This window comes from Octopus bimaculoides, chromosome 16 (assembly GCF_046866305.1).
Source record: "Octopus bimaculoides isolate indiv1 chromosome 16, ASM4686630v1, whole genome shotgun sequence".
Lineage (NCBI taxonomy): Eukaryota > Metazoa > Mollusca > Cephalopoda > Octopoda > Octopodidae > Octopus > Octopus bimaculoides.
This window is the reverse complement of record NC_142943.1, coordinates 26,978,612-26,992,891: the sequence shown is the minus strand read 5'-3', so window position 1 is coordinate 26,992,891 and position 14,280 is coordinate 26,978,612. Positions and strand designations below refer to the sequence as shown.

Genomic DNA, 14,280 nt, shown 5'->3' with positions numbered 1-14,280 from the left:
AAGCTCCCCGTCCTCTTTTCGGTCTAACACAGAGATTTCCTTCGAGAGTATTCTTCTTTTTCACCGTGGATCTTTTCTTTTGTCATTCCCATTATGTTTCTTTTTCTTGACATCAACACCCACGTATTCTGCTACAACAATACTTGCAGCGTTGATAAAATTATTTGTTTCTGTGATATTTGTTCTGATATAGTTTAGAATTTCATTGACATTTTTCGTTTCTTGGTTCAATTTCCATCGATCATTGTTTTTAAGGTTGCAAATAATATCGCTATAGTTCTCCTGTTGTCTTACCTTTATTCTGTCATAGATTTCCTGTTATTCATTTGTGATGTCGCTATTAGTTTTGTTGTCTTCTTTTAGATCATCTCTATGTCCCCCATCAAGTAAGCTACCACTGCTCCTTTCCTGTGCTATGAGATTACTCTTCTTAGTAAGAACTGTATTTTCATCGTTATCTCTGCTGCTATTTTCCAATACACGTCTTTTGATAGCTTTGAGCTCTACTTCTGCGAACCAACGATTTTTTATTATTGCTCTAATTTGATCACATAGTCTCTGTTCCGTGAGTTCAAACAATCCCTTTTCTCTCCATGATCATACATAAATTCTCGGTAATCCCTAATTTGAGCACCATTTTCATCTGCTGGGCTGCTCAAGTAGTAACACTCCAAGACCACAGCATTAGTTTGCTTGCTCCGTCTACGCCGTGTGTGGTGATCCCTTTCTGGATATCGACATGCTGGAGCCGGACAAGAATCTCTGAGCCTGCTGGGTGTACCACTGTCACCATCATTGGCTTCAGTTTCATTACCACCGTTATTCACAATATTTTGTTTCTTCATTGTCACCCATATGAGGTAGCGATTATCAGGTTGCGCAATTACCAGTGTTTTTATTGTGACACCATCACTAGATGTATCATTAATCAGTCCATGGGGTTGGGGGACTCCACGAGTTTCCTTTCATTATTATTATTTGTGGAAGGAGCGTGTCTGCCTATGCCGACGACGTTACCGTGATGGTGTCGAGCCACAGGCATATCGACCTGATTGGCGAGACACTAAACGAGTATGAAGCGAAAATTAACGCGGAAAAGTCAATGGGCTTGCAACTAGGCACCTGGAGGGGCAAGACCATGCCGTCCAACAGCGTCGTAGGGCGCTGGACAGACGGACCCGTTAAACTGCTCGGGGTCTGGTTCGGTCCGGACCTCTAGTTGGAGATAAACTGGGAAGAAGTGACGAACAGGGTGGCCAACCTCACCCAGAAATGGGCTGAGAGGAAGCTCTCCATGAAAGGTCGAGCGGAGGTGGCGAATGCGTACATCGCATCCGTCATCTATTACCGTTTGACCGTCGTCCCTTGTCCCGACCGCTGGTTAACCAAGATAGTACGCTTGCTCTTCAACTTTTTGTGAAAGGGTCAGGTACCACTGGTTAGGCGCTCCATCTGCTGTCAACAGCCGCTGAACGGAGGCCTTGGCATGCCGTGGTTGCTGATGCGCAAACATGCGCTCAGGCTACGACATCTCAAGCGTTTCGTGGACGGTGAACAGGTGTGGTCGCCTTTCGTCAGACGCAAATTTCCGCAGCTCGTTTCTTTAATAGAGCTGCAATCCTGGATCAAACGTAAACCGAGAAAGGGCGCTTGGCACCTCGAGTGCCGCCAAGCTCTCACCGCCCTCAGTCAGGCGGGCAGTGCGATCGGTAGTAGCTCCACTCTAGCGTTCTATAGAGGGTTAGTGGGAGAAAAGTGCGACGACGTTCTCGGGGAAACTCTAGGCGTCGAGGATAATCAGCTAAGCAGTCTGTTCAGGAGAACTTTCGGGCCGGGGCCCATGGATAATTTCCAAACGTCCCTCTCCTGGCAGTGCTACCGAGGTGCGCTACCTGTTCGAGATAAACTCTACCGACATGGAAGTGCCGTCAACCGGGCCTGCCCGAGGTGCGCTCAGGACAACGAAACCGTTCTGCACGCACTCGTCCAGTGCCCGAGCATTGCTGACCTGTGGGTCTATATCGAACAGCTACTGTCACGTGTAGGACGGATCCGGCTATCAGCTGGATCCATCGTGAGAATTGACCCGCCGACCTCCTTTAACCAGGAGGGCAAGGCAATTTTCCTATGCCTAGTGGCTGTAGCGAAAGAGGTGATATGGTGGACCCGTTTGAAAGGGCTAAAGACAGACACTTTCCTCTTTGGCCAAGGCCTCATCAACTTTTTCAAGTTCCACTTGAAAAGGAAGATGAGAGTAGAGAGGGAAGTGCTGTCTCAGCAAATTCGTTGAAAGATGGGTGACTGTTGGAAGAATGGCCAGTATAAACGGACCAATTCTGAGAATACACCTGTAGAAAAAAAAAAAAAGGTAATGTAAAAGGAGAAAGGGCTCTATACCACTTTCTTAGTTTTTCTGACCAGGCTCCCGTGGTTTTATGGGTTTTTCCACGTGTAACCTTTCCTTTTTCGAAGCGCCTCCCCCTTTGGGAGTTCTACTTATTTATTTATCTATTTATTTATTATATCTTTTCTCCATTTTCTTCCTCTGTTTAGACGAACTTTCCTACCTTTTCGGACAAAACCTTTTGTAACCTTCGTCCTGTCTTTGTCCTTACATGTCTTTAATTGATATTAGCCCTTGTGGCCAATAAAACGAATTAATTATTATTATTATTATCATCACTGATATCACTGATATTATTGTTTTTCTCTGTAGTAGCCACAATAGTGGCAGCAACAGCACGAGTAGCAGGGGTGGGGGTAGTGGTAAGGGTGATAGTTGGGCCTCACATTCCTGTGCTATCATAATAGTAGTAATTGTAGTATTAGCAGCTGCAGCTTATTATTATTTTTATTTTTACTATTAACACCATCACCACCACTACCTTTGTTATTATTGGTATTACTACTTCCATTTATTATTAATAAATTTTACTAAATGTTCTTTATTTTCAACTTTTGACTTGAGATAATCACAGATATGTGATTGTTGAAGGGAATAGTTGGGTAGGAGTGTGGTGAATAGATCGTGTTCTACAGGACTATAAATAGATTCGGCAGACGGTGGGGAGGTCAGCCATAGAGACAAACGGAAATTTCGCACCCTTTGGGTTAGCAGCGGTCAAATATGTTTACTACTACCAGTGACCACTGAGAGCGCTCCTTCGACCTTGAATAGAAGCAATTCAGCCTGTTCTGTTTGTAATGACTGGTAGAAAAAAAACCCAATAATATACATACACATACACACACACACATGCACACTCACACACACACGCACACACACACACACACACACACACACACACACACACACACACACACACACACACATATATATATACTGATATTCATGTCGTTGAATCTTTGAATTTCTGAATCCAACTGTGTTGTGACAATAAAAGGTGTGCTTACATATATTAAAATTTTAAAGTTTTCTTGTGATGTTCGTTTGCCTGTCCAGTTGGAGAATACAGTAAGACTTTTGCAATGAAAAGGATGTTTACATTTTCGAATACTCAGCGGGAGTCAAAGAGAAAAGAAAAGGAGTTGTAGATAGTAAAGTTTTGTATGACCGCACAGAGAGAAATGGTATTGTTCTTAGAATAATAATGAGTATGATGTTTACATTTTCGAATACTCAGGGAGAAAAGAAAGGATAGGTATACACAGTATGTTATGTTTCCCTCGGACTGACTCGCAGAGATAACATAACGAGTTATACAGTTTAATTATTACATTTATTGTTCAATTACATACAAAGAACGCACTCACCCAATGTTCGTTATGAATAAACAAAAGTCATGTCCGCCATATATATATCAATGACATTTTACTACGACAGTCCCACAAGACAACAACAATGAAACAATGAACTCAGACGAACCACATGACACACGGAACGTCAGACGAATTACATATCTAACAGTCCATATAACACCTCCCCACTGAAATTGATGCTACACAAGAAGTATCAACAGCAAAGTCTCTCTTGGGTTTTACGGGTTCTCTTGGACCGTCTTGGGTTGTCTGGTCCATACTCTGGAACGGGTAACATGGTCTTGGGTCTGGTTTGTCTTTGTGTTAGTGGCACAGTTTCCGAGATCTCCATCGGGTGATCTGTTGCAAATTCAAATACAGTGTTTTCTGCATCACCAGGTTCATTGTCTTCCTCAGTTGTGTACCGCGGTCGCAGCTGTTCCCAGTGTCGTCTCCACATCGGGCCATGAGGTATGACCTTCACGTTAAAGCAGCGAGTACCCAATGACTTCTTAATGATTGCTGGTACCCATCGGGGATCTTTGTCTCGGCGAGGTCCATAGTATAATGCATACACAGGATCTCCGGCCTTGTACTGCCTGGTAACTTTAGCGACATCAGCCGAGCTTGGAGTCACCTGAGACTTATGTGCTTCCTTAGACTGTTTGCCTTGAGCAATGTGTACTGGCGATGGCAGCAGAGAATCAATCCTTGTTCAAAAGTTCACTTGGAGAGAATCCACAGGATGTCGGTGTTCTCCGGTACTGCATCAAGAATTCTTGAAGTGCTCGTGTTGGCGGAAGAGAAGACTTCCTCAGAGCTTGTTTGAAGGTCTGCACCAAACGTTCCGCTGCTCCGTTGGTAGCTGGGTGGTAAGGTGCCCCTGTCAGGTATGTGATCCCGTGTTCTTTGCACCAGCTCTGGAACTCCTCAGACGTAAAAGTTGGTGCATTATCGGTGACCAGTGTGTGAGGAAATCCGAAGTGCGCAAAGTCTTCCTAAAGCAGATTTAAAGTGGCTTTGGAGGACGTGGAGGAAGTAGGATGAATGCATGGGTACTTGGAATAAGCATCTGTGATCACCAGCCAATCTCTACCCATAAAATTTATTGCATGATCCAGATGTAAGCGGCTCCACGGCTTTTCTGGTAACATCCATGGGTGAACTGGAGGCTTAGATGGCTGCCTTTGATGTTCGTTACATGAATCACATCGTCGACTGGCTATCTATATAGCAGCATCGATACCAGGCCAATATACAGCAGTTCTTGCTAGCTGTTTCATGCGTTCCATGCCAAAGTGTCCGAGATGCAGAAGATTGAGGATCTTTGGCTGCAAGCTATGTGGAATCACAACTCTAGATCCATGTATAAGGCATCCATGACAGATACTAAGTGAGTTTGATAACTTACGGAACTTGTTGACTTCGTCATTGATCTCTATGTTCTTTGGTGGCCAGCCTTCACGGACGTAGCGCATCACTGTAGATATCACTGGATCTTTCCCTGACTCTTGACGGAGGACGTTAGCATCCACAGGTTGGACTTGAATACTAAGAGCTTTGATGGCACACACCATGTCTATGTCTTCACCATTTTCCTTTCTGTCAAAGTCGTTATCATCACCGAATGGCAAGCGACTGAGGGCATCAGCATTGCCATGATCTGCTGATTTCCGATATTCAATGGTGTAGTCAAACTGGTTCAGCCACAGGGCCCATCGTGCTAGTCTGTTAGCAGCGAGAAGTGGCGTCCCTTTCCTCGGACTGAATAGTGATGTCAGTGGCTTGTGGTCAGTCACGAGTACGAATTTACGACCGTATAAATATTGGTAAAACTTCTGCAAGCCAAATATGATAGCTAGGGCTTCCTTTTGAATTTGACTGTAGTTACGCTGTGCAGAAGTGAGAGTCTTGGACATATTGGATATTGGGCGCTCGCTTCCATCAGGATAGCGGTGAAACAGGACTGCTCCAATACCAACGTTTGATGCGTCGCAAGCCAATCCCAAAGTTTTGTTTGGATCGAAGTGTATCAGAACTTGACTTGATGAAAGTACATTTTTCAAGTGATCAAAAACTGACTGTTCCTCATCTCCCCACTTCCAAATAGTTGACTTTTTCGTAAGGCAATAGAGTGGCTCTGCTATACTGGCTAAGTTTGGGATAAACTTTCCATAAAACTGAACTGAACCTAGGAAAGAGTTCAAGCTTGATTCGTTCGTTGGAGATGGCATCTTTAAGACTGCTTCGACTTTGGATCCCTTAGTGATCCCTTCAGTCGACAAAATGTGTCCAAGGTATTCTACACTGGGTAGTGCAAACTGGCACTTTTCACGGCGACATCTGAGTCCATTGTCGCTTAGACGTGGGAGCAGACACTTTAGGTTGTTTAAGTGACTGTTTGCATCTTTCCCACTGACGAGCATGTCATCCTGGAAGACGGCCACTCCAGGTAGATCAGGGGTCAGGTTTTCCATGATCTCCTGAAAGTAACCAGGTGCTGACTTGATTCCGAAAGGGAGTCGTTGTTGCAGGAGTACTCCACGGTGAGTGCTGAGTGCGAGTCTGCGTTGACTTTCTGGAGCCAGTTTGATCTGATTATAGGCATCAGCAAGGTCTATCTTTGTATATCCGAATCCACCTCCGAGTTTCTGCATCAGTTCAGCAGGGAGTGGCATTGGATGACGGTGATCAGCAAGTTGGTCATTAATTCCCACAGAGTAGTCACCACAAATCCGTAGTTTGGGCTTCAGGTTGCTTGAAGTGTGTGCTTTACGAATCGGTACCACTGGCGTTCCGTATTCATTGAATTGAACAGGCTTTCAGATTCCCTTGGCGATGCCTTCTTCGTAACCTTTGGCCAGGTCATCACGAAGAGCAAATGGGACCGGACGTGCCTTGTGAAAGACTGGTGTTGCGTCCGATTTGAACTTCACTTCCAGTTCAAAGTTCTTGAGACATCCCAATTCTTGCTTGAAAAGATCTGGAAATTCATCACACATGTTGTGACAATCTTGCTGCAGGGAAACATAGGGCTCGCTTGAGGTCTTTGGATACATCCCTTCTGCACCTTCCCTCTTAGCTTGGCTGTCTATGCTTTTCAAACCTAGAGCAGTGTCTACGGAAATTCCCAGAGTCTGGATAGCATTCCGACCCAGCAAATTAAGATCAGAGATCTTGGTGACTATGTAAGGTATAAGATCCTGCTTACCAGTTGTTGGATCCTTGGTTTGGCCCATGAAAGTTCCTAGAACAGGCAGGTTGTGCTTGCTGGCAGATTCATAGCGATGCTTGACATCTTGCAGCTTTGGTCTTCCAAGTTGTTTCCAGACTGACAAGGAAACAAAATTGCCTGTAGTAGCAGTGTCCAATTCCATTGTGAACAGTCTGTTCTGGATTGTTACTGGCACAATTAAACTATGAGTGTCTCGGGAAACTTCACCTAGGATCGCCTTGACTAGCTCAGCTTTTGTGATTCTTTTCACGGGAGTTTGTGAATGACCATTGCGTTGCTGATGTTGTTTTTTCCTACACACCGCTTGCAAATGACCCTTTTTATCACAAAAATGACATTTGGTTTCCCTGAAAGGACAGTCTGTTGCTTTGTGGGCCTTTCCACATCGGTAGCATTTCTCCTGGTTTGTGGAATAAGACTGCTGATGTTTCTTTTGAGGACTCTTATTCCTGTTCTGCTGGACCTTGTACACCTGCTTGGTTTTGGAACTGTATACAGTTTCTTTTGCAACCTTTGCTGCGTCTTCAGTCTCAATGGCAACCTGGACAGCACGGGCAAAATCTAGTTCTGAGTCTTTTATCTTAAAAAGCGCCTTCAGAACCGCTTCATTGTTAACCGAACATATGAATCTCTGTCTCAGAGCTTCATCCTGTGGGTTGGTGATCGGTGGAAAATCACAGGTAGCTGCATCCTGGCGTATACGTGCTGCCAGCTCCTGGAGAGTTTCGCCTGGCTTCCGCTGCATTTCACTCCAAAACTTGAAACGCTCTCTCACAATGAAAAGTTTAGGGTCGAACTGTTCCTTCATGAAGTCAACGATTTCGTCCATTATCAAGTTGTTGATATCTTTAGGCGGATTTTGTTGGGTAGCCAGATTAGCAAGTAGTTTGTAAACAGTAGCAGTCTGATTGGTCAGGAACACTTGTGCCATGCGTTTTTCAGGTACAGCATTAGCAGCCACAAACGTACGGAATCTTGACCAGTAATCAGGCCATAGTTCTGTCGCTGAATCAAATGCAGTAAATGGTGGAATCGACACTGTTGTTGAAGCAGCTGAAAAATAGCCACTAGAATCGCCTTCAACTTGTCGAGCACCAAACAGTTTTAACAGAGCGTCCATATCTCTCTGATGTTGTTGCATTTGCTTGTCCATTTGTTCCCTAAACAATTTAATAAGTTCTACTGTCTGTTTTTCAGCCATTGTTATTACGATGAATAATTTTATGGTAAAGTAAGCATGTATCCTATCGGTCCTATCGGCGACGCCAATAAACTCTGTTATGTTTCCCTCGGACTGACTCGCAGAGATAACATAACGAGTTATACAGTTTAATTATTACATTTATTGTTCAATTACATACAAAGAACGCACTCACCCAATGTTCGTTATGAATAAACAAAAGTCATGTCCGCCATATATATATCAATGACATTTTACTACGACAGTCCCACAAGACAACAACAATGAAACAATGAACTCAGACGAACCACATGACACACGGAACGTCAGACGAATTACATATCTAACAGTCCATATAACACAGTAGTTGTAGATATTAAAGTTGTTGTTTTTTAAAGCTGATCGTTTGTGTGTTCGGAAGCTGTAGGTATGTAAATTTCCTAACTTATTTTATTTTGAGGAAGACTTAAAATATTCACAGGAAAAAGTAGATATTCCAGTCTTTGGGAATAGTAGGAGGATGATTTTTTTGAATTTCTGAATTTCTTTTTCTTTTGGAATTTTTCTTTTCTTTTTCAAGGTTTTGCTGTGGTTTACAGTTTTGTAGTTGTTGTAGTTGTACATTATGTATATATTGGCAGGTGCTTACCTCCCTAATTTTTTATCGTTCATTTAATTGTGTTGTTACAATAAAAGGCATGTCTACATATTCTGTTAGTCAGGGCAGAAGGAATGATAAAATGTTCACACAAAATTGGAGATATTAAAGTTTCTAAGTTTTTTGAGGTGTTCGTTTTCATGTCCGTTCAGAGTCGACGGTGGTGTTTTTTGCAATAAAATGTATGTTTGTATTTTGGAATTTTCAGGGGAAAAGGAATAGAAAAAAACGGGAGGTAAAATGTTTTCATAGAAAAGTTTTGATATTAGGGTTTTTAAATTTACTGGAGGTGATTTTTTGTCTGTCCGAACAGAGAAAACTGTATAGTGTTCTTGGAATAAAGAGGATGTTTGCGTTTTCGAATGCTCAGGAGGAAAGGGGAAAAGGGAAGGGTAGGTATTCACAGAAATTGTAGATATTAAAGTTTTTAAAGCCGATCATCTGTGTGTTCGAAATCTGTAAAATATTTAAGTTCCTTAACTTATTTTGAGGGAAATTCAAAATACTCACTGGAAACTTTAGATATTCCAGTCTTTTAGAGTTATTTTTCAGTTATCCTGCTGGGTTGTATATATATATTAATAAATCTCAGGGTAGCAAAAATATTTAGAAATTCTTTTTGCTACCAGTGGTCGTGAGAAGAAAATTAGTCAATAGACTATATATTATTCATATGAATACATGCAGTGTACATTTAAACACATAAGAGAGATGTCCATAATAGGACATCTAACCCGCTAGAAGGAGCAATCAAACTCCAAACCACAATTAGGGATAATTTCGAAAGGGAATGAAAAATAAAAACATTTATCATCTATTTCCCGAACCAAGGTTTCAAGCTATTTTCAGCAAAATAAAATAATTTGCTAGGCCAGCTATCATCAGCAGGAAAGCAAACATTAACATATAAATACGAGGCAATACATAGAAACATGCCTCGTGCTTATATGTTATAATTTTTCATATCTACCGCGCATGTGCAGTTGTCTTATTGGCAGAAAATACAAAAAAATGCCGATTTTCTTCCAGAAATTAGCCAAATTAGCTATAGACCTTAATGGTCGTAAAAATACTATATCAGTATATGGACTAAAAAGACCGTCAGAGAGAAAACTGTCCCTATTCCGACTGCAGACGACACACACAGCATTACGAACACGGCCCGCGCACACTCACCTTCACATTCCATGACTACCACTGAGATCAATCAGGTACCGGACAAGGATTCTGAATTATTTTTCCGGTTTTTACTTAATTTTTGAGAGCGGTAGGGTTCATGTCTTGTAATCTTCTTTGTGAGAGCACTCGAGTTTATTTCAAATATTCTCATTTTAAATATCATCTCCGGCTAATCATTGAGATGACGTTGGTGTTGCCTTGGCAGAGGTTTACACTCTCTGAATGATGATGATGATGATGATGATGATGATCATCATCATCATCATCATCATCATCATCATCATCCTCATCATCATCATCATCATTATTATTGAGTGAGAGGGCAGTGCATGCCATCAAAGTGACACTGGGGAACAAATATATGAAGCCCAATACACCCATCATGACTACCCGCCTGATAAGGGTACACTAGGCATATGCATCACATATGTGTGCAACATGGTGAGCTCATGTCAAGATAAACAGCGCATGTCCTTGTAGGTGGGACCCAGTTAGAATTTTCTTCAGGTCGAGTAGCCCATCCCACTCAAAAGGTCCCTGAATTAGATTTTTTAAGGATGACGAACAAAACGCCCATGTTAACAGAGGTGAATTATTCAAACCTCTAAGAATTCCTCCTAACACATAGCCATGATTCTCCCACACTACCTCTGATCGAGATCAGAGATGCACATATTGTCAACCACTAAGGGACATGCTCAACTGGTTACGGTCAAGCAACTGACAAGCAAATCTGTGGTAATGAGCAGAATATTTGCTGTAGCCCATCTTTTATACCAAAACAAAACAATGTACAAGTTAACACTTCCAATCAGATAAAATCAGAAGCTATGAGAGCCACTGCCTGGTACTGCATCAGGGCATTATTATTATTATTATTATTATTATTATTATTATTATTATTATTATTATTATTCCTAAGGAAGTGAGCTGGGCACATAGTTAGCACGCTGGACGAAATGCTTGACGGTATTTTGCCCGTCGCAATAAACAGACTTTAATATATCGGTCTTTTACAGCAATATCCTGTTTATTAGCTTCGATCATCCGGTCTGAATGTACAGGCAAGTCCCAAAGAATCATTACATTTTCTCCTTCAGTCTAGGGGGTCATGATTATACCGCTTGTCAACAGCTTTTATTTTATAATAGGGTGAAGGGTAAAGACCCTACCTTCGGTCACGAATCACCATACAATTGCACCTAGAAAGTTCCCCTCTGAGGCACAAGTCCGCGCAAGGCTTTTTGTAGAAGACCAGCACACCAGTCTCACACCATGTATATCCGTCTCCCGTCGCCACCTCAGCGTCATTGTCCAAGGGAAAGGCAAAAGTTGATACAGTTTGTCACCAGTTATGTTGGAACTCATTTCTACAGCTGGGGGAACTAGACGAACACGAAATAAAGTGTCTTACTCAGGAACACAACTCACCACTGGGTTGTCCGAGAATCTACCTCATTACGTCACGATTGTAAGTCCGACGCTCTAACCACTGAACCATACCCACATATTAACTTGTGTAGATATTCGTCAACTCTGTCATGTCTTGATACACTTCGCGTTCTAAAACTTTACACGAAGAGATTATGTGGTCCACTATTTGAATCTCCTCATTGCAGAAACGGCACTTTGGTTCTACTCCCTTTTTCATCACATTCGCTTGATTGTTCTGGATCAAAATGCTTTGATCTTAAGCAGTTAAGATGAAGCCTTTGCTTTCTGTCTTCTGTCCTGAACTTTGTAGCCACTGATGGCTTTTAGTCAACATCAGCCTGTTGGCTACGGGTCATATATCTGTTATGCAGAGGTTTTTGCTTCCACCTACCAGCCAATTGTTCCAGCAATTTTTTTTTATCATTAAATGTATTTTATTTGCAACAACAGTCGCCGCCCTTCCCTCACACTGTTCAGCCTTGGTATCATTCGTGATTTCAATAACATATTTGTTTGCTCTACTTTAAGATAAAATGGAACTTCTTACGCCTACTGTGATTTTCAAAGAGTTTTGGCATCCAGTCATTAGTTGTTTCTAGATATTTAACCAATCCAATTTTGGTGGTTTTGTTAGAAAGTTGAAACTGGATCAGGCTTCAACCACCTTAGGCTCTAGAAAGGTAAAGAATTCAACGTATGTCAATGGGTGGTGCATTTTATTACAAGTCATCAGTCACAAATTTTTCAATCAATTTTCTTTGTCTCACTGATATTCTAGTTCAAGAGGTTTATAGCTAACACCTTGTTACGTGCATTTAGTTCAGATTTTAGAACCACTCGTACTCTCCAATAACATTCCTTCCTGCTCTTCTCTTTCATGTTGGAAATTCTTGATACACAGTGACATATTATGCTTCAGGAAATTTGAAATTACGGGGAAAATTTTGAAGATTCCCAGCGATTTCACGATCCATGAATGCGATATACTGTCAACAAAAGCCGTTATGCAATCAAGCCATGCAGAACCTATATTTCTTCACTTGTTGTGACAGTTCGCAAGGATCATGCTCTTAATTAGGAGTTGAACTTTGCATCCATAGCAACCAGGTTGATTTAAATCTTGTTCAGTGGGGAAAACATCGTTCTATTCCATAAATACATGTTTTCTCCATGAGGATGAAGGTTAAAATTTCATAAGTAGCGGGTAAACAAGTCATCGGCCGATAGTATTTTTGATCTTTGGATTCATTATTCTTTGGAAGTAGGTAAGTAATATCAATTGCTAACCAACCGGGTATTTTCTTAAGATCTCTTATAATCTCATTGAACAGCTGCGCTAACTCTTCGTTTGCACACGGGAATAATGCAAGCCGGATATTTGACACTTTACAAGGCGAATTCCACTTATGAGCCTTCGTGAATGTCATCCTTAGGACTGTTATTGTGATGTCTTCCCATGCTTGTTCTGATAAATTTCGGTAGGATCCTTCTGATATATATATATATATATATATATATATATATATATATATATATATATATATACAGGAAGTTAGCAACGAGTGAGACAGGTAATCTCGTTTATTTCCTGTTAACGAACGAGACGGGTAATCTCGTTGACTTCTTATTAAAAGGAGAAAAATGAAAATCCAGCGAAAAGAGTTTAGAATACAGCAACAGCATTGCGTGGATAGTAAAAAATACGAGAGAGAGCTGCAAGCGGATTGGACAGTTTACAACATAACTTTGAACAATCGAATACTGGACATAAAATTCTTTGGATATTAACTTATTTGCAAATGGATCGCTAAAATATCAAATATATCCTTTAATTGACTTATATAAAATACATTTTTGTTACATAATTTCATCCTCGAATGTTAATTCACTGATTTTACAATTCTGTTGTTACGTTCAGAAGTTCACTCCTTTTTATACCAAAGAATTTGTCTGATCATAACAAACTGGGGGCTCGTCCAGGAATCCCATAAAACAACTTTACTACTCACCTCTGAACTGATCGATATGAGTTTAAAAACAAATTTTTTTCAGAGAATTATTCAAAAGTTATATACAAAATTTCCACTGCTGAAAAATATATATACCTGTATAATTTTGTACCAACATTCAAAATTCTTCTTGTGAAATCAGTATTTAAATATGGAGTTTAAGGTTGAAGAATTTATTGAATTTCCCAGTATGAAGCAATTAAGGATTTAAAAAAAAATCAGAAATGTTGTTATTGGCCAAACATTACTATCTGGATGAGGTTAAGTCAACCATGAAAAAGAAAGAGATTTTCAAAGTTGTTTTGGTTGATGAAGAAATTTTTGAAGATTCAGCTTTGTCATTGTTGAACTCAGAGGAAACAGAAGAGTTTGAGTTGAGGAAATTAGAATTAGAATTTCAAAAAGCAATAAAAGAAATGGAAACTCAAAAAGAACTAAAATCAAAAGAAATGAGTTACAGAGTAGGATGTTGAACACTCCTCGTGATCAGAAAGATTTTGATGTAGCTAAAAATTGTAGACTTGTGCCTCAATTTAGAGAAAAAGATGCTGATAAATTTTTCCTTCATTTTTAAAAGGTGGCAATAAATTTGAGATGGCCCGTGGAGAATTGGACAATGTTAATACAAAGTGTTTTAAAAGGCAGGGCTCAGGATGTCTATTCGGTTTTATCGAACAAAGCAAGTTTGAATTATGAGGGGTGGCCAAACAGGCTATTCTAAAAGCTTATGTCCTTGATTGAAGCATATAGACAAAAATTTAGACAGTCCAGGAAAAGAAGTGAGAATACTTATGCAGAATTTGCTAGAGAGAAGGAAAATTTGTTT

The 14,280-nt window shown here is 40.8% G+C and overlaps 2 protein-coding genes across 9 annotated transcripts in view; one reads left to right on the top strand and one right to left on the bottom strand.

Moving 5' to 3' along the window:
• The window catches only part of LOC106871768 (uncharacterized), a 1,221,261-nt gene that overhangs the window by 682,841 nt on the left and 524,140 nt on the right, over positions 1-14,280 (bottom strand). The window lies entirely within an intron of this gene.
• On the top strand, positions 13,679-14,175 carry LOC149132315 (uncharacterized). The gene is made up of 2 exons (XM_089364876.1): positions 13,679-13,921; positions 14,032-14,175. The coding sequence occupies exons 1-2, from the start codon at positions 13,679-13,681 to the stop codon at positions 14,173-14,175; spliced, it is 387 nt and encodes a 128-aa protein (XP_089221002.1).